Source organism: Nannospalax galili, unplaced genomic scaffold (assembly GCF_000622305.1).
Source record: "Nannospalax galili isolate Female #2095 unplaced genomic scaffold, S.galili_v1.0 scaffold300, whole genome shotgun sequence".
Classification (NCBI taxonomy): Eukaryota; Metazoa; Chordata; class Mammalia; order Rodentia; family Spalacidae; genus Nannospalax; species Nannospalax galili.
This window is the reverse complement of record NW_008347322.1, coordinates 198,465-218,166: the sequence shown is the minus strand read 5'-3', so window position 1 is coordinate 218,166 and position 19,702 is coordinate 198,465. Positions and strand designations below refer to the sequence as shown.

Below are 19,702 nucleotides of genomic sequence, written 5' to 3'. Positions count from 1 at the left end.
CAGCTTGGCCTGGCAGCTGTGGAGCAGCGTACACCAGACCTTTCCTGGAACCACCCCAAGCTGACCAGCCCTGTCCTCTCATTGGGAACAATGGCACCCAGCGGTCTGTCCATCCACTGGGCTGAGCACTGACTGGGGGACCAATCAGGCAAGAGCAGAACCCTTTCCCTGATGCAGGTGTGAGGGCTCAGCTGGAGGGAAATGAAAGCCAGGAACAGGTGGGTGCCCACTACACCCCAACAGTCCTTTTCTCTGCGCTTCCGGGAGGCCAAACACTGGTCTGGAAGGTGATCTTCCCTGGGGCTATGGGGACTAACACTGAGCCTCCAGGGCCGAGGAAGGGAGGGAGGAGGCAGTCTCAGCACTGGGGAACATTCTGTCTTCCAGAGGGTGTCCTTAAAGCCAGTTCCAGGAACTGGCCTGCCAGAAAAGACAGTTCAGCTTCCAAAGTCCCTGATGCAATGCAAGCAGAGGAGCCGGGGCAATTAATCTATTATCAGACAGACGCAACAAGCAAGATGTGTCTGCTTGAAAAATACCCTTAACATAATAACGTCAGAACATAGCTTCGGGTCCAAGTTCTGCTGGGGCCTGGTTGTCCCAGCTCAGCTTCCGGGTCTGCGCCCAGGGTTCAGCTCGAGGCCCACATCCAAAACCTGTTTCCTGACAGTGAGGCCCTTCCTCCCTGCAGCTTTCTGTGCTCCAGGCCACCCTTGGTATTTCCATTGTCTGCTTCAAGAATGGAGCTTCGCAGCCAGCTCAGAGAACACGGTGTGTGTTTCCCAATCTAACTAGCGGGGTGGCAGAGCCACTGGCCTGGCCAGAGGCCCAGCTCTCCAGGCTCAGTTCACAGATGTCCCCATGGGGGTGGGCTTTGGGCCAGCCATGTGCAGACCTGCTGGGGTTGGGACTTCAAATGCCCTGGGGACCTGGCAGGAGAAGAGGAGCCCAATGTTGAGCTATGCTCAAACACCTAGCTTTATCTGAACCACCTCCCCTTTTCTGTATCCCTAGAGTGGGGGTCTGGCAGGCTCAACTGAGTGTGAGGAGGACAGACAGGTAGACGTGCAGTGCGGAATCAAGGTCGAGCGGAGTCCATTTTGGAAAACTATTCTCTAATACAGCCTGGGCCCCTGGCGTGTCCCACGCTGGGCAGGGTCAAAGGCAGAGTGGCTTGTGTGTAGGGCACCCATCCGTACAGAGCCTCAGCTACCAGGTTACATCAGTTTCCTGGCTTCGCACACTACCTATCCAAAGAGGGTCACTGAGGCGGGGCCTTGCCTTCTCGACACTGTGCGTTAACTTCCGTACGCCCAAGGTAGTGGAGCATCACATTCCCATTACATACTGAGTAGGATCTGTCTGACATTACAGACAGACCTCTGTTCAAGTCCTTCCTGTGTTACTCATGACTTAGGACCGGCCACCTGTCTGCTATCAGTGCTATCCTGGCCCATCACCTCCTAAGATGCAGTTCTTCAAAGAGACCCTACTTCTGGCTTCCCGGCTTCTGCCTGGGCCAGGCTCCATAGTGATGGGGAAGTCACTACCGCATATCACACTCTGTCCCTTTGTCCAGCAGCTCTGAGGACAAGGACCTTCCACAAGAGAGTGAAGCGGACACACATGCACATACACGTGCACACACACACACACATGCACGCACAAACACACAGGTGGATGCGCCTGGCTTGGCCGTCTCCCCAAGGAGTGAGCACAGGTTGGGTACCCCTTCTCCACCCACCCATGCCCAGCCCCAGTTCTACCTACACACCCAGCACATCAGCCGACTTCTTCCTCTCCACAATCTGGATATCTCGGGCACCAGCTGGGATATGGGTCACCAGGGAGTAACCTGGGGGCACAGAGGCATCTGTGAGCAAGGCCAGGGAAGGCAGGCACCGCGGACGGTTGCCTCTTCTGCCCTGCAAAGCCATCCCTGGGTGGCAGTGCCATCTGGGAACTCTGGGTCCCGGCCTAGCGGACTGGCCCAGCCCTGCTAAAACACTCATGTCATTCAGGAGGCTGACCCTTTCCTTGGGCCCTGCCCAAGTGCACCCTTTCCCATCAAGGCCATGGGCATGCCCCAGCCCTCCCCCAAGGAGTACTGTGGACCATGGGGAACTTAAACGTGCCCGTGCCCACAGACTTTGGTCATGCCCTCTACTTCATCATTCAAGAGGCTGTGGGCCTCCGTTTCTATCTGTTCACAGACACAATACTGTCTGCTCTAAATGCCAACCCCAGGGCCACATTAACACGTGATCTTCCTGCCTCTGCCTCCCCAAGTGCTGGAACTATAGGCATGGGCTATCACACCGGGCTTTAATTTTTAAATTAGCTAGTAGTTCACAAGATTCCTAAGCAGTTAGTAGTACCTCCCATAGGCTTCAGGACATGATCTGGCCTTGAACATGGTTAATGAACACAGACATGTCAGAGCAGGCATGTGGCTCAGCAGCTGGGACCACAGACATAGGACCAGGCTGCCCAGGGTCAGAGCAAGTGCCTCGGGACCTCAGGTTACCCTAACCATCTGTCTCTCTGCTGCTGTGGAAGGCAGAAGTGGTGCCTGCCTCGTAGTGACATCCCCAGACATAAATGAGTTAATGCTGACCAGATCTGGCTTGGCACCTGATCAGAACACACTCAGAGGAGTTGGGGGACTGTTTGCACATCTTCCCCAGGCCCCACTCCCTGTCGGGTGGGCCTCGCCCTGTCTGGTAGCCCATAGTGCCTGGTATGTGCTGCGTGCTCTAAAACAAATGCAGTAGCTGACCCCTGACCCCTGACTGCATCGCTGTACCTTCAGCCCAGCAAAAAGCTGTGCAGGCCAGTGTGTGGAAGAAAGGGAGGGACAGGCACGCAGTCCGGCTTTCCTACGCCCCACCTTTAGCAAGGCCTCCAAACAAAGAGCACCATACCTAAGAGGTGCTCGGCATGCAAAATCACACCCCCATGCAACTGCAGAGAAGTGCCCATCTCCCCTTTAGCCAGTCCTCTTCCTGGGTTCCATGTCAGTCAATTTCATGGAAGTCCTGCTGCAGCAGCTCCTGGGGCCCACACTGTGATAGGATCCATTGTCCCTCATGGAGGGTAGACAAGACTTCTTGGCATCCTGGGCCCTCCAGTGGTTCTGACAGGACTCCTCTGTCCTGCCTGGCCAGATCTTAGCCGGTGGGCCTCGGTTTCCTCATCCACTAAGTGGGTTCCAACCTGCCCTCCCTTCATCTCTTAGCCCGATTCAACACCATACAGTTCTCAGGACGTAGGAATGCATTCAGCTGATCTGACTGTTAGAAGTGACACCTTCCAACTGTAATGTGCACAGACCCCAGACACGAGGGTCAGACCAGAGCCAGATGCAAACACAAGGCCAACAAACTATTCCCAGCGGGGGAGGGAGGGAGCCTTGGGAAGGGCTCAGAATCCAGCATGTCCAAGGTCGTCTCACATACTCTGAGACCTATGCCTCAGTTTCCCTCTTCTAAAGGGTGGCATTCAGCCCTCCCTGAAGGCTGCCTCAAAGGTGCAAGGTGAGTTTATTTCCTGCATGCATGTAAGTGCACCTATTCGTGCAGTGCCCACAGAGGCCAGAAGGACATTGCTCCCCCAGAACTGGATCTGCAGACAGTTGTGAACTGCCATGTACATGCTGGGAACTGAACCCCGGTTCCCTGACGGCGGGAAGGAGCCTGACGGCTGACCAGCCTGCCTGGGTCTGGGTGGAGAACGGAGGCTCCATGAGAGAAGGAAACTACTCTAGACGCCCTGCAGGTGGGAGGTAGGGATGCATCCACACAGGCTCCCCACCCGCCCTTACCCAAGTGAGTGTTGGCCTTCCGGTAGTTGCCGGTCACGTGGGTGCAGCTGCTCCCATCCCCCTGGCAGACACCGCACTTGTCCAGCGTGTGGGTGGAGAAGAGTATTCCGTCACAGCCGATGGGCTGCAAGAAGCCAGGGGAGAGGCTGCTGGGAGGGCGCTGTGGCTGGCACGGGGCGTCCCTGCCTCTAAGGACAGGACTGCCAGCACAGTAAGAACAGACATACTTTTGCTACAATGTTTAACAACCTCACATTTTCCAGACACGCAAACCCCTCTCAAGTCAGTGAGCTTGCAGGACGTGCCATCCCGGGCTGGGACCATGAGCTGCCGTTGGCCGTCGACAGTGGTGCAGTGTAAGTCGCATGGCTTGCTAGAGATGTGGATGTAGTCATCTGGGGGACAAGATGGAGAGTCTCAGGGGAGGGAGTACTGGATTTACCACCTCCTACCGAGGCAGCACCCTCCTCATTGCATAGATGGGGAAACTGAGGCCAGGAAAGAAAGGACCTCCCAAAATCTTGGTGGCAGAAATGGAACAAGACGAAGGTCACCTGGCCCGGTTTAAGCTGTGAGTTCCAACCTCTGTCTCTTTGTGAGAGGACGCCACACATGAGACCCACACAAGGGTTCCCCATGGCAGAAGGCCTGGGTACTCCAGCACTGGCACAGAACTGGCGCAATATCGGGAAAGGACAACTTATTCATACTGTGCCTGAATAATTTGTTTCTTCTTCTCATGGGGGAAGAGAGCAAGTGAGAGAGAGTGAGAGATAGAAAGCATGAGAACGAGAGAAAGAGAGAGAGGAGAGAGAGAGAGAGAGAGAGAGGCAAGCATGTCCTGGGCCCCATGGGATGGTGGCCAGCCCCCATTTGGGGTTGTCTGGGAGAATCCGGACCTCCGAGAACAGGCCTACAGGAAATTTAGCCCTATAATCTGTCACTGCTGATGTCATGGGTCCTGGGGGAGGGGACAGACTCCCAGGTCCTCTTCTGGAGAACTGGGATCTGTTCCTGGCTGTGCAGATGGCCACCATGACTTTCAACGGGACCCTTCTCCAAGCCTCAGTTTCCCCACCTGTCCGCTCATAGGGTTCTTTCCTGATGTTGAGAGGGGCCACCCCACCATCTGCCCGCCTCAAGCAGTTCTCCAGGCTCAGGTACCCGGGTAGAGGGGCTTCCAGTGGTACGTCCGGCCGTCGTACACACGGGAGTTGAAGGAGACACACTGCTCTTCTCGGAAGCTCCTCCCGTCCGGTGGACACTCCTGGAAGAAGGAGGCAGGCATGTTCCGGGGGTGGGGGCTAAACAGGAAGTGGCTGCAGCCGGATGACCTGTGGGGGGCCACAGTCCACGGTGGTCCCTCCATACTCTCACTCTACCCTCTTCACCTCCATCCATTCGGGAAAGTAGTGACTATTCTTCTAACACCCCTGGGTGCCAGCCCCTCTCACACCAGACATGACTGTGCATCATCATGGCCTTCTCCTCAGCCATATGGTGGGGGGGATGGGACACACATGCCTCTGTCCACACCCTCACTGTCTAGCAGACTCTGTCTGCATGTGCACGTCTCTATATGCATGTACCATGGAAGTACCCGCAGCAAGGCCGAGAGGAGCCCAGAGCCAACAGGGAAGATTGTCCAAGGTGCCTAGCCATGCTGGGGCTGGAGCCCAAACTGCATTAGGGTCTGATTCTTTCACAAACCCTGACAGCATTGTCCCTGAAGGGCAGGTGGTCAGAGGACAATGTGACTAGCTGTGGCCACTCACCTCCCTTCAGCCCCAGCTCCCTGCATGAGTGCACACATGTGCTGCAGATGCAAGAACACAGACCTCCAACAGCTCCATGAGGCAGACCGAGCAAGGCTGTGAGAACCAGCATCTCCACCCCAGACTCTGGGGACCCTTGGACAGGCCATTAGGGTTTCAGACTGACTTTGGTCCCATTGAGAGCAATCCTTACAACCCAGCCAGAGTCAATACCTCCTCCCCAGACTCTATTACCCTGGTGTGTAGCCCAGGCTAACAAAACAGTGCACACAGGAGCACCTGGAGCTGGGGCGGGAAGGACTTGGGATGGCTGTCCTGAAAAACTGATTCTTAGGTAGGAAGAGTCCCAGGTGTGCAAATGCCCCAGGCAAAGTGGGGCCGCAGTAGAAGACCCCAGCCCTTGATGCCACACTTAGAGCTCCAGTAGCAGAGGTGAATTTACCCATTCTACCACACCCAACATGCAGAGAACAGAATAAACAGTGGTCTGATGTCAGAAGGGCTCAGTGTGAGTCTGGACATCAACCAGCCCACTTCGGGCTCTCCCTGAAGGGACCCGCCCAGCAACAGGATGTTAGGGGCCCTGGGATAAGACCGAGGGCCTCAAGGTGGGGACCTGCCTCAAGACGGGGAGGCAGGCAGGGTCAGGGCCACAGCAAGCCGGCCTCACCTGTTCTCTGCAGAGCTGGTACCGCTTGGATGTGCCTACACAGGTCCTGTTGCCTGAGCCTGGGGCAGACTTCCTCCTGGAGGTTAAATGTGGTACTGAGCCAGGGCTGGATCAAGAACTATGGACGCTGACAACCTGTTATGGGATGCACTGGCTTCCAGAAGCTTCTCTGAGTTCCTCTGATGGCATCTGGCTCTCCCCTATATCTCCAGCACCAGTACAGTCTTACTGTACAGAGTCAGTAATAGTAACAACCATGCTTGTGGAGGCTGGGGCTAACATGCAAACACATGTGATATTATGTGTGGCCTGACATGTGGAGAGGGGCTTCAGTTAGCTCTACATGCCACAGATGAGGAAATTAATGCTCAGAGAGGTTAAGTGCCTTGTCCAAGGTCACACAGCTTGGAAGTCCAGGCCTGCCTGAGGGGGAAGGCTCTTAACCCCTTGTCTGTGTTCCTTCGGGAGCCCTACAGCTCTGGCCTTGCCAGAATACCATTGCTGAGGACCTGTCAGAAGCCCCACGCCCAGCGGAGGCCCACGGGAAGAGGAAGCTGTGTTGTATCAAACCTAAACCCAGGACAGACTCTACCAGGTCACAGGCCAGGCTGCCCCTCCCCCCACCCTTGGGATCTGGCTGAACTCTCACCTCTGTTGCAGGCAGTGCCGCTCCTGGGATGTTACTCCACCCCCGCAACTGCGGGAGCATGCCGTCCACTTGGTCCACTCCCCCCACCAGTAGGCAGTGGCATCAGCTCCCCCCTCCAGGCTGTTGGATGTGGGGCTGTTGTCCTGGGTGAGAAATCCCCAATGGTGAGCAGGAGGACCTGCCCCTACCTACATTCCAGGGTATCACTGGCAGCCAGATGGGAGGATGCAGCCTCTTGAAGGGGCTGCTGGCTGGATTGCTCCGAGACTGGTGGCCTGGAGGGCTCTTCATTGCTGCTGAGACCACAGGTGCCCCACATCTTAAGATCTGAGCCTCTTGGGGGTTGGCAAACACCTGAAGCATAGCCTGGGCTACATCTGCATTCCCAGGACTCCTGTTACATGCCTTACTCCTGGCCCTTGCTTGGCAGACAGGTACTGGCCGCCCTCAGCTACTCTCCTGCGAGCTGGTCAGGGGAGTTAGTGTGATCAGAACTCCAGATCGGAAGCTAGTCTGACCTGCTCTATAAACAAGTTCCTGGGAGCCAAAGAGACCTCTAAGATTCCTGGTCACACGCCCCACCCTTGCCACACAACCCTTCTAAAGTCAGCCCACTTGGGAATGAGCTCTGCACCTGGCAGAGGAGCAAGGCTGGGGACGCTGGACAACGGCATGCCACTCACCGAGGCCTCAGTAGACACTGTACCCCCAGCCACAACTGCCATGGCCAGCAAGGACCAGGCCCAACGTGAATGCTGCCGTCTGTCATCCATCCTAGGAAGCAAGACCACCATCACCACCTGCTTTGGGGGCAAGCTCTCAGGGTTCATCCAGTACCCTAGGCAATGAATTTATCTGGGATCTTGTGGTAGTGGTTGCTGTCTGAGAGGGACTAAGCCATCCATCTGGGTTCATCAAGCAGCCCGGTAAGTGATTACAGATGTCTGTCCCGACTTAGGCACAGAGGGGTGGTACAATAGCCAAGTCTGGGCTGCCCTTCATCTGAGGGCTTCTGCTAAGCTTTGCCTTTGACTATCCAAGCCTCCTGGAGAATGGTTGTGGAGATCAGGGACAACTGAGGAGGTTATAGACCCAGCCTGGAGAGGTCATTGTGAAGAGGCATATGCACCAAGCTCAGCCCTTTGCCTTGACCTTTGCTTTTGCCTTGGGAGTTTTATCTGCTTAATACTTACTTGCAGGCCACCTGAGAAAGTGACCTTCCCCCAGAGCCCATGAGCAATGGAAGGGTGCCCATCCCTCAGCACCCCGCTTTAGCTCACTTCCTGACCCTGTGGTCCTCAAGGAATGACAGCCTTGCTTTCTTAGAGGGTCACCTGCAAAGCCTGCCATCTAGCAATCGGGCACTCAGGTGAGGCACAGCCCAGGCACCTCCTGAGAGAACATGGAACTGGGGGAGGGGTAGGAGGAGGCAGAGCTTGGGCCTTTGTGTAAGCAGCCCAGGGCTCTGTTCCTCACCCCCTCCCAACAAGCCAAAATACCCACCAATCAAATGAAATCCAGGGGCTCTTCCAACACCCCAAGGGTTCTCAGCCCTGCTTCCCTGATCCTCAGCACAGACCCTGCCCTAAGGGAAGCTTAAGCTAATAGCTTCTGTCCAGGGTTGTTAGTCTCACATGAAGGTCATTAGCCAGCGATAAAAGGGGGTTCAGAAACCACCAAGCCCAGAGGGGAATGTGGACTTTCCCAAAGCCATACAGTAAAGCAGCCCACTGGCCCCACACAGCCCAGAACAAACTCAGGGGTTTGGCCCTTTACCCAACAATTCCAAAGGAAGCAAGTCTGGAGATTGCCTGAACCCCGTAGCCTGGAAGCCAAAAGCAGAGCTGCCCACCCCCCTCGCCTCCTCTCCCTCCCTCCCTCCCTCCCTTCTTCCCTCCCTCCCTCTCTCCCTCCCTCTCTCAAGCACCTGCAGGTGTGTGGGAGCTAGGCCAGCAACACCCTTACACCCAGACACACCCAGACAGACTGCAGTGATACCATACACTCACAAGTGTGGCGCTCCATCCTTGAGACCTCCCATCCTACTAGCTGCCCACCACTATGCCAGCTGGCCACTCCTCTCCTGGAGGTCCCATCTACATCCCCATTTTTACTCCAGCAGAGACCCCGTGACACACAGTCCTATTGGCTCAAAGGTGCCCCATCCCTGCTGCCTGCCAAAGACAGGTGCCCAGTCAACCTCACACTTGGTTTTCATTAAGGCTCCCAGACACTGCTGGCTTCCAGCCAGGTCCAACTCAAACAGGATCCATCTCTCCCTGGAGTCCAAAACCCTCAACAGGCCAACAGCAGGGTGTTTGCAGCACAGGCTGCAGCTCCAAGTGCCGAGGCTGGAGCCTCAGGGCCACCCTGCCACTGTACAGTGCAGGTTACCCCTCCCCACTCCTCTGTAAATGAACCTCTCCCCCTCGGGGGCAGAACACCCCCAGTCCCATTCTGGACAGCTGGCTGACCTGGGGTGAGCTGCATCTCGCAGCCCCAGAGGCTGCAATGTGAGCAGGGACAGAGACGGTGGCCTACCTGGCCCTGGGGTCAGCAGGTTGAGCTCCCAGAGAAAGGGGTGAGAGCTGGCTGCCAGGTGTACCGTGCAGGAAGTCCCGTGCAGAGATGTGCGGGCTCTGCCTCTGTCTCTCGTCCTGCCTCCCCAGCAGCCTCCCTCTCCCACTTCAAAGAGCATCCAAGGGAGGGGGGGGCTTCCCGGGAGGGGCGCGCAGCCCAGTGGCGGCTCTGTGGCCGTGGCTGCCTTTATAGCTGTCAGGCAGACGGGGAGGAACTCACACTTCCCACCGGCTGCTCCCCCGCCCGGCCTGCCGGCGGACGGCCTGGCGCACACTTTAACCCGCTCTGCGCCTCTGGAGCCTGGCCAGGCCGGCCCAGCTGCCTGCTGGCTGCTGCCGCCACCGTCCAGGAGCGGTGAGCGGGCGGGAGGCTGGCCTGCCTGGGTCCAGAGCCACTGACCCTGATGGAGTAGTGGCTAGCTGGAGGTCACGTGGAGGCTGGTGGTGGCAGAGCCGAGCCCCCCGCCCCGCCCATCTGTTTCTGCCTCCAGAGGGGGCTGGGAACCACGTGGTGTCCAGGTTGCCAGCTCCTTTTCATAGGGAAGACCCTGAGGTCTGGCGGTGCCTTGTATCCAGGCTACCGTCCATCCTCAAAAAACAAGACCCGAGCAGCTGAAGGACTGAGGGGGACCCCCGATATTGCCCAGCCTAGGGCTCCAGGGAGAGGAAGAGGTGCCCACAGCCTGCTGACCAGATGCCTAGAAGGACCAGGGTGGAGTGGGGGTAGGCACAGGAATTCCGCAGATGTTCAGCACCGGCTTGCCTGGGCCCTGCACCAGCTGCGCAGCCGCTGTGGAACAGGCTTGGGCTCCAAGGCTCTGGTCCTGCTGAGCTGGAATGGAAGGTGCAAGAAGCAGGCCACCCCTCCAGCCTTGCCTGCAAAGCCCAGCAAGACCTTGGATGGTGGAGGTGGAGCACCTGCCCTGGAGCACTCCGTCCTGGAAAACGGGCACTTTGAAAGGGGCAACTGGAGTGGAGCGTCGCATAAAATGGTCGAGTCATTCCCCGTGCCCCTGTGCATGACGGAGAGGCCCAGGACCCTCAGCAGTGACTGGAAACATCTCCCTTCCTTCCCCTCTTCCTCCCTCCCTCCCTGGGGGATGGTGAGTTTCTTCAGCTCTTTGGCTGGCTAAGAGTACTAGACAAGTACTTCCCTGTGTCTGACCACACATCAAAGATGTGATGATGGGGGGAGGGGCAAACTCCTCTGTAGCACATCCTCTCTCTCTCTTTCAAGATTTTCAAAGGCTCTTCCTCCTGATGGGGGTGGGGGTAGGGTGGAAATGGGGTCAGGTCTCACTCCATGTTATGTAGCAACTAAAGTTAGGATCTTCAGTGTTTGCTCCTTGCACCCTGACCCTTCCCCCAGCCCTGACCCTAACCCAGGCCCATGCTGCCCCCTGGGGCCAGTGAGCTGAAGTGCAGACATTCTGTAACCTGTGCTGCTGGATCACATGCGCACAGGCACACACGTGTGCACACACACACGCACGTGTACAGACCATTCCACTCACAGACACAGATCAGATCTTGCTCGTTCTGGAGGCCCTGGCCACTGTTCTCCTCCCCTCTGGCTCACTGCCAGGCCCTGCACGCCCTGGCACAGACCCGAGCCCTCCTGGTACTTCTGGCTCCCACGTGCCCCGGCACCAGGGTGACTAATGGTTTCCCTTGGGAGGGAAACCAGCACCTTCTCTCAGCCTGGCAATGCACAGGCCACAGACTGACCACCTGGGAGACAGTCCTGTGGGACCAGCACCCCCCACAGGTGTGTGATCCTCTATGCCCCAGCTCCCGCATCAGCTGGGCCTCCACCTCCCCACCCTTAACTCTCAGAACCCTCAAATTGGAGACAGAGACAGCCATGACCAGCTGCCTGATATGAAAACTTCAAAGAGATTCAAAGGCTGTTCCTCTCAGGCTCCTCCCCTACTCAAGGATAGCTGCTGGCCCTGTCCTCAGTGGGTTCCCCACCACCTGTGGGCACTTAACTGTTAAGTGTCCCTGGGCCAAAGAAGTACAGTATGTTAAACAGGAGTAAATCAAAAATCAAACAAAAACATGAAGGGTCCAGAGAGACATGTTGATAAGGAGAAAGCTGTGTTCTGCCTCTTAACAGTGACATTTTGCAGAGTCCATGTAGCCCATCCACCAAGCACCAGGGGCCAGAGGTGGCCTACAGCCACTGAAGGAGCCAGCAACTCCAGGCCTCCTGTCTGACCCCTAGAGTCCCTTCACAGCACCATCCCCACATGCTTAGCACCTCCAACATGCTCTGAGGTTACTTCTTCTAGGAAGCCCCCAGGAGCCCAGTACTTTATACTTTTTTTAATGGTCTCTCTTATCTGTGTCTGAGACCCGAACCCTGCCCCCCCAACCTGCCTGGGTTCAGCCAACTGCTGAAGGACAGACATTCTTGGATTACTACCCCTCCACCTACTGCCACCTGCCCAGGGAGAGGGCTACTGGGTGACCAGCAGGTAAGAAGCAACATGTCCTGGTCTAGACCACCAGGCAGACTTCTGAGTCCCCCACCTTCGATCTCAGCCAGGAGTATTGGCCTTTCTGAGAGGCTTCTGCATGAAGTTTAAGTTGGGAAACCCAGGCCTGTGGCTAACCGAGACTGCACAGGCCACTAGAGTCTGAGAAGCCACAAGGAAGTGTCTCCTTTGTGCCCCTAGTGTGGCTAGAACGACCCGCTGATGTCACTCCACAGATGGAAAGCTGAGGGGCTGAGCTCCAAGGCTATTGCTGATCGGGGAGATGGAGAAAAATGAGCGCTGCAGCGCCAGTGCTCTGCAAAGCCAGGAGGACAGTCCCCGGCCCGAGGATGTGCCCACCAGCTCCTCTACCGCCTGTCTGTGTCCAGGAGCTCTGAAGACAGAAGAAACTGGACTATGGCTGCCATTGACCCATGTGTGCCTGTCTTCCCTTGGTCACACGTCTTTGCCAGACAGCATCCAGCAGTGTTACCTTCAGGGAGCAAGTAAGCACAGGGAACCCTAAGTTCACACTCTAGCCCTGCCTCAGCACACCCGGGGTCCAGAGGGTAGCCAGTGTCCTCTTGGGAGAAAAACTACCAATGTGCAGAACAGATGACCCAGCTCTCACTAGTGGGCCAGCCTGCTCTGAGCCCCTCAGCTCTGTGCACTGCCAGAGATCAGGGCAACCCCAGAGACAAGTCCGTCGTGAGCGCCAGAGGAAACAGAGGTTCACAGGGCCATAGAAGGGCTAAGGATCCAGCGCTAGAAGTCATGGGCCTTGATCTGGCCCTCCTGGTGAGTATTCGGAAGCTGGGCCATCCTGAGTTACTCGTGAGCAATTGATGGTCACATCCCCAGTGCTACACACAGGCCCCAAAGATGGAGTTGAAGAACACTGAAGCCTATTCTTTTTCCTCAGGTAACTTAACAGACTCCCTGCAAGAACCAGAGCAGAAAGGCCTGTGCTCTGGAGTGACCCACTGCTGTGAGCCGGGTGTTCAGAATTTAGAGGCCAGTGCAGCAGCTGGCACACCGCTCCTAGGCTGGGCAGACAGACAGCTGTCCTGAAGGCGGAGCGTGGAGCATTCCATACAAGTCAGCACCTCCATAAAACCGCCGTTCGCTCAGTCGAGGGGCTAGGGAAGGGGGAACCAGCAGGTCAGCCCTCATACCACACTTTGTGGCCTGGAGACTGACCTTTGCACAATCCAGTTGGGACCAACCCCACCTGCTGGGCAGAGGAGGAATGCCACCTGAGACCCTTGGGCACTGAAACCAAGTCATGCCAGAAGCCCACAGGGTCTGCTCATGAACCGGGGCCATGACATGGAGTTCTGGCCTCCCAGGTTCATAGGACAAGGGAGCAGAAGTGCCAGGATGAGGCAGTCTGATATGACTGGGTGGCCTTGAGTGAGTTTCTGCTCTTCCTTGGGCCTCAGTCTCTTCCCCTGTGAAATGGAGAGGGCAGAGTTTACATTTGCCTGCTGCTGAGAGGCCCGTGGGGCACAGTGTGATGAGCCCTTGACATGTGGTCAGCACTGGACAGACCCTGAGTGTATATGTGGTTTTCAAGATCCACACACACACAGTGCCATGGGGGATGGTGTGTCCCAGCACCAGGGAAGGCTGAGGTATGAGCCAGGCTGGTGTCCTACAGAAGGCTCAGAGACTGATGGTTTGGGGGTGCACTGTGGGGATCTGATAGGTTGAAGCCCAGAGCAGGTGGAGGGCTGGCAGGAGGGGGCTTCGAGGGGTTTGCTGGCCCTGAACCTACCCAGGTGGACCCTGGGCCCCTTCTCCATGTCTCCAGAGACAGCCACACCTCCCCCAATCCCAGCCCCCAGGCAAATCACTGCTCTGGGAGACCCGAGGGTCATTTCAGTCCTGTTCAGAGCTGGATGCCTTCTCCAGAGTCAGCTGGTCTGTGGCCAGGAGGACAGGCTGGGATGGGAGCCACACACAGCCGCCTCCTTGGAGGGCAGCTCACAATCCAACATTTGTGTGGGGGCTCCCCAGCTGCCCCAGACCCAGCCACCTGTCTCCCCACATTGGGACGTCCCCTCCTCGGGCCCTTCCTCTTCAATGGCTGTAACATATGTGCGGCTCTACTTCCTTCTCGTGCTCCCTTCCCAAAGCTCACAGCCCGACTTGGAGTGCACAGCTAGCTACACACACACACACACACACACACACACACACACACACACACACACAACCAACTGTGGAATGTTTTCCTGCTTCTGGGGTTTATGGCTCTGGGGCACACTGTCCTTGCCATCTCCCTAGCACCTGACATCTACTCTATCCCCCCCCAACCCCTTTCCCACTCCTGCTGGGGGTTGGCGCTGAGTTGGAACTCTGGACCAGTAAAGGGAGAAGCAGGAGCCATGGGAGACCCAACCTGAGAAGCAGGGGCTGTCGTGCACCTCCCCAGCCCCCATCAGCACGGCTCTAACATAAGCGAGGACTGGTTTTCCCATTTGGAAAGGGAACCTGCCCCTCGGAAGCCAGACTGAAATCAGCCCTGCCTCCCTGGACTTTCAATTCATTCATTTATTGCTTTGGTATATTTTGAAGAGTCACAAAGTTACTAGGTTGGGCCTGGAGGGGTTATGGCAGGGAGCCAGACAGACAGACAGATCCCCCTGCTCCAGACTCAAGCAACTCAACACCAGCTTCTTTATCAGAGTGGTGGGTGCCAGGACAGAAGGATCCAGTAGTGGGGGGGGGGGGGGGAGCAGGAGCCCCATGGCTTACTGTCCATCAGTCACAGAAGCCTTCCCGTCAAACACGTTGTCCGAGCTGGGAGTGGACAAGGCAGCGGCAAGGACTGTCGTGCAGGGGAGTCTGGTAGAAAAGCTGTGTCTGGTGGGGGACTCTGGCATGAGCAGGACTGAGATGTACATCGAGGCAGTTTGGGCATCTCCTGAATGGTTAAGCTTCCCCAGGGGCTGGGGCACTTTGGAAAGCTCTTAGGCAGATGCCTCACATTGGACATTTCATTGGGAGCAACAGAAATGGGTCCCAGCCAACTTCAAACAAGACGCGTCCAGAAAAGGATGTGGGAGCTGGCAGTCGGAAGGGAGGTAGGGCAGCCGGGCCTGAAAGAGCAGGGAAGCCATAGCCTCGCCTAGACAAAGCTCCTGAGGTGCATTGGTCCTTGAACCTGCTACACCCCAAGATCCAGGGGGAAGAGATGTAGGTGATATAGCCATACAGGAAATACCATCCAACCAGCCACCAAAGTGACTGGTCTGTGTGACAGCACTGACGGTCCTCAGGGGCATCCCACAGGCAAAGGAAAAGAAGCCAGACCCAGAAGCCTGCACGCTGTGTGATCCATTGTCCAGGTCTAATGAGGTCAGGCCTGGGCAGAAATTATAACGGTGGCTGCCTCCGCTGGGGATGGAGGAGGGGACCTACTAGAAAAGGCATAAAGGAGATTCTTAGGGTACTGGGAGTGAGTCCTGTGGGGGTTACACGTGTGATTGTGCACCTGCCTGAATGCATCAGGCTGTAGGTTTAAACCCTATGCACAGTGACAAAATACAATGGCAATAGAAGCTGTTTTGCAAATCACAAATCAATCCAGAGAGTCTGCTTGGGAAGCTCAGACCACACAATCATTGTTCCTTGGCGGGGGGCTGAGGGGCCCCTGCCAGACAGTTCCCTTAAGACATCTTGCAACAAGACAAGGTAATTTCCTAAAGGCCAGCCAAGGAGCTGTTGTCAAAAGAGGAGGGAAGGAAAACTTAAAGGCCAAGCATCAGCCTCAGAATGGAGAGGGTCCTGTCTGCTAAGGAGGTAAGAAACCGTGCAGGCAGACAAGCCCGTGGCCCAGAAGACAAGGGAGAACAGTCTGTGTGTTAGTAAAGGGTGACGCCTGTCTGCAGGGTCCTCTGAGAGAACAAGATTGGCTCAACTAAGTTCTTTCACTGCCTACGGCCCTTGGATATGTGACCCAAGGAGAAGCACCCTGCTGTGTTCATCCTGTGACAAGGACCAGCATGGAAAATGACCAGATGTTGAGGGGCTTTTCCCGAAGAACATTGCCTCAGAGAGAAGAAACACAGCCTCTTTGAGCCTGCTCCCCTGGCATCTGGGAGGGGGAGCAGGGGAGAAGCAGAGGCAAATGCTGACCACGTGGTACATCAGCTGTTGGGCCCTCTCCATGTGTCACTGGGCTTGCCGGCTCAGGGCACTTAAGCCCTCCTCGTGGGCGCTGCCACAGCTGCCGTCAGGGCCGCCGAAGGAGTTCACCTTCTTTTTCCCTCAGTGGTGTGTCTGGCCCTGGGGACCAGAGAGGCCTGTGCGCCCTTCTCCCTAGCCGGTGCCTTCCTCCTGGTCCATGGGGACCGTTGTGGCCAAACTGCTCCTGCCCACCCTCAGCAGCCTGGCCTTCCTTCCCACGGTGAGCATCGCTGCCAAGAGACGCTTCCACATGGAAGCCATGGTCTATCTGTTCACCATGTTCTTCGTGGCGGTAAGTGTGGGGCCTGGAAGGAAGACCCCATGGGGAGGGTGACCCCCCGGGGAAGTTGTCTCTGCCTCCGACCTGTGCCAGGTGATGGGGGAATGGGATTTGGAAGAGAAAGAATGGGTCCAGGTCAGGCTCTAGAGACCAGAGAGAGAGGGGGATCCCATAGTCTGTCTTCCTCTCTGGATCTCAGTTTCCGATCCGGGCCAGGAATCTGGGGGGTATGACTGACACATGTGAGTGAGGCCAGGCCCATGGTGGCCCTGCGTCAGTCGGTTAAGAACCAGCCTTGCAGGCTGCCTCTCCTGCTGACCTCCCAGAACCCTCCAGCTTTGTCTCTACCAGCTTTGTCCCTGGAGTTGTTGAGCTGGGAGAAGATGAGCAAGCCACAAAGTCACCTGCTGGGATCAGGGAAGGGGTAGTGCCTGGGTCGATCTGACCCCAAATTTCAGAACTGCCCCATTGAGAGGGGCCAACCTGTCTCTGGGTCCTTCTTTCTCCTGATACGCATCTGGCTAGCTGGCTCTCAGTTCCCACTCCCCTCTGTTCTCAAGTAGCCATTCGGGGCCTCTGCCTTTCAGAACACCTGGTACCTGGCCAGCTTGCTGAAGCCCTGTGTGGGGGCCTCTCCCACCCCCAGTTCCCTCACTGTCTCTGTCTCTGTCTCTCTGTCTCTGTCTCTGTCTCTGTCTCTCTCTCTCTCTGCCTGACTCTTTTGATTTATGAAATTACATGCCCGTGGACTTCCTGTCCTCTTCCAGATCCTGGTCTATCCTCTAGTTTCTTCTCCTGACCCTCCATGTCTCTCTGGCTCTGTCTGTCCTTCTGTCTATCATCTGTCTCATCCATCCTCTATCAATCTATCTTTGCCTTCTCTACCATCTTTTCATCTATTTATCAATCTATTCATCCACCATCTGTCATCTATATATCATCTGTCTAACCAACCATCTCTCCCGGCCTACCCATCTATCTTCTCTCCATCCTAATGCCCTCCTATACTCTGCCTCTGGGTCCCTCTGAGTCCCCCGACTCCAGCCCTTGACTCTGGCCTCCCATCAGAGGTTCCCCATCTCCCTTACTCTCGTGACCTTTGCTCCTCTCCTGACATACAAACCCCTGATCTGTTTGTACGGTATGTGACTCACACATTGGCAGATGCGTGGTCTGTGTAGGTGAGCTGTGAACCAGCCTCCTCCTCCGGGCAGAGCCAAACCTGTAATGTAAAAAATGTCATTCACTCTGTCCCCAGGCTGGCCTCTCCCAGCAGCAGGGCCTCCGTGGGCAAGAGTATCAAGTGTGTAACTGTACCCTGCTAGTCCTGAGCACATGAAGCCTTGAGCACATACACATGTGTCCTCACACAAGTCACATAACCACCCAGCGTCCTGAGTTGGTCAGGATGACAAGCTACCAGTACATGTAGTGAGAGCGAGGGGGGGTGGGGAGAGTACATACCCACTCCCTGGTTATGGTGGTCCCCAGAGAAAGTGACCTAGGATAGGCCGTGTCCTCCAAGGAACTGGAAGCCCTAGGGCTCTGAGTCCATTTAAGAGCACAGGGGGACATCAGGCCAATGACCATGAGTCACAAGACAGTATCCAGGGTAGAGACTGAGTTCAGTGCCTCCCAGGAGCCTAGCAAGATGATTCCCAAATGACAGAGGAGAAAACTGAGTCCCAGAGAGGCTGAACCACCAGTGAGCATCATTTTGAGCACCCCCCACCCCCGAAGCCCATTCAATCTGCCACTGGGTCCTGGCCAAGGCCAGAGAGGCCATTGACAGACGAGAACCAAGGTCCAGAGTCAAGACAGGACTCCAAGGCCAGGGAGAGAAGCCGGGGTCAGATCCCCAAGGTCCATGTTAGACACAGCCCAACAAACCACAGGCCGCAGTCAGGCCACCCCTCCCAGCATAGGTCTGGGCTGGTCCACAGCTGCCTCTGTGGCCGGCCTCAGAGGCCCGCCCTGCCCCACCCCAGTCTAGAGTGACGAGGCCAGCTGTCTCCTGTGACAAATGTCCTCCAGCTCAAAGCCACAGCCTGTGCCTCCCAGAACCCTGCCTTCCACACAGCTGAACAATGACCATTTATGTAGGACATCGTGCTATGCAGTTTACCATCAGGGTCCCCTTGGAAGCCCCCCAGAACATGTGCCATCCCATTGGACAGAGGAGGCCCTGAGAGCTCAGTCTGTAGCCTGGGTCCCCTCCCAACGATCTTCTGGGCTGATAGCAAAGTTGACTTTCTGCCACACCCAGGCACACCCAGGCCCAGCCCAGCCCCAGCTAGGACAGGTCCATGTGCCTCAGGAGAGGGAAGGTAGTCATCACAGCTCTGCCCCTGCCTGATTGGGCAGGAGGTACCCAGGGAAGTTCAGTGTCTTATAGAGTGCATTCCCAAGAAGCCCTGGGGCTATGGGAGAAGCCCTCCGGCTCTGGGGACAGGTAGATCCCCTCTAAGCTTTACCCCTCCCACCCCCAGCTAATACTTTATTCTGGGAGCTAGAATAACTTCGCACCTCCTGCCCCTCATGGGGAAGGGCACTCACAGTGATTAAGTCTTACCCATTCATAAGGGCCTCTGCGGTGAAGGGGTGAAGGGGAGGGCATAGACCAAAGTTGGTGGGACTCAGGTGGGGTTTGGCAGAGAGGTTCGACAGGAGCAGGGAGAGCAATGACTCACAGAGCAGAGGCCTTTCCTTCTCTGTTCGCAAGCCTTGATCTGTCCCCACCTGAAGAGTGTCTTCCCCTGAGCTAAACAGTTACAGCCCACACTTGGTTGTTACCTTCCTCTTTGCTGATGTCACTTTTTTTTTTTTTGGTCTTTTTGAGACAGGGTCTCCCTGTAGCCCCAGCTGTCCTAGAACTCACTATGTAGATCAGGCTGGCCTTGAACTCACTGAGATCAGCCTGCCTCTGCCTCCTGCCTCCTCGGCATTGCATGACACAGGTGCACTTACATACATGCAGGCAATACACTCGTGCACATACAATAAAAATAATAAATAAAATTTAAAAAATAAAAGTAAGGGGCTGGAGAGATGGCTCAGCGGTTAAGAACACTGACTGTTCTTGCAGAAGACCCAGGTTTGAATCCCAGCACCCACATGGCAGCTAACAATTGTCTGTAACTCCAGTTCCAGGGGATGCAACAGCGTCTTCTGTCCTCCTCAGGCATTGCACAACACAGGTGCACTTACCTACATGCAGGCATAACACTCATACACATAAAATAAAAATTATAA

At 56.1% G+C, this 19,702-nt stretch overlaps 2 protein-coding genes across 3 annotated transcripts in view; one reads left to right on the top strand and one right to left on the bottom strand.

Annotated features, from left to right (window-relative positions):
- Positions 1–9,653, bottom strand: part of Adamtsl2 (ADAMTS like 2) — a 35,426-nt gene extending 25,773 nt beyond the window's left edge. For both annotated transcript variants that reach the window (XM_017800835.2, XM_008843915.3), the window contains exons 1-8: positions 9,459–9,653; positions 7,601–7,691; positions 6,918–7,060; positions 6,269–6,344; positions 4,988–5,090; positions 4,073–4,218; positions 3,824–3,947; positions 1,775–1,855 (exon numbers count right to left, since the gene is read on the bottom strand). In XM_017800835.2, the coding sequence (XP_017656324.1) occupies positions 1,775–1,855; positions 3,824–3,947; positions 4,073–4,218; positions 4,988–5,090; positions 6,269–6,344; positions 6,918–7,060; positions 7,601–7,690 (763 nt within the window). In that variant the 5' untranslated portion in view covers position 7,691; positions 9,459–9,653. The remainder of the gene's footprint in view (positions 1–1,774; positions 1,856–3,823; positions 3,948–4,072; positions 4,219–4,987; positions 5,091–6,268; positions 6,345–6,917; positions 7,061–7,600; positions 7,692–9,458) is intronic.
- Positions 9,654–16,266: 6,613 nt separating this feature from the next.
- Mymk (myomaker, myoblast fusion factor) overlaps positions 16,267–19,702 on the top strand; it is a 13,116-nt gene continuing 9,680 nt past the window's right edge. The window contains exon 1 of the mRNA XM_008843914.1: positions 16,267–16,462. Coding sequence (XP_008842136.1) covers positions 16,328–16,462 — 135 coding nt within the window. The 5' untranslated portion in view covers positions 16,267–16,327. The remainder of the gene's footprint in view (positions 16,463–19,702) is intronic.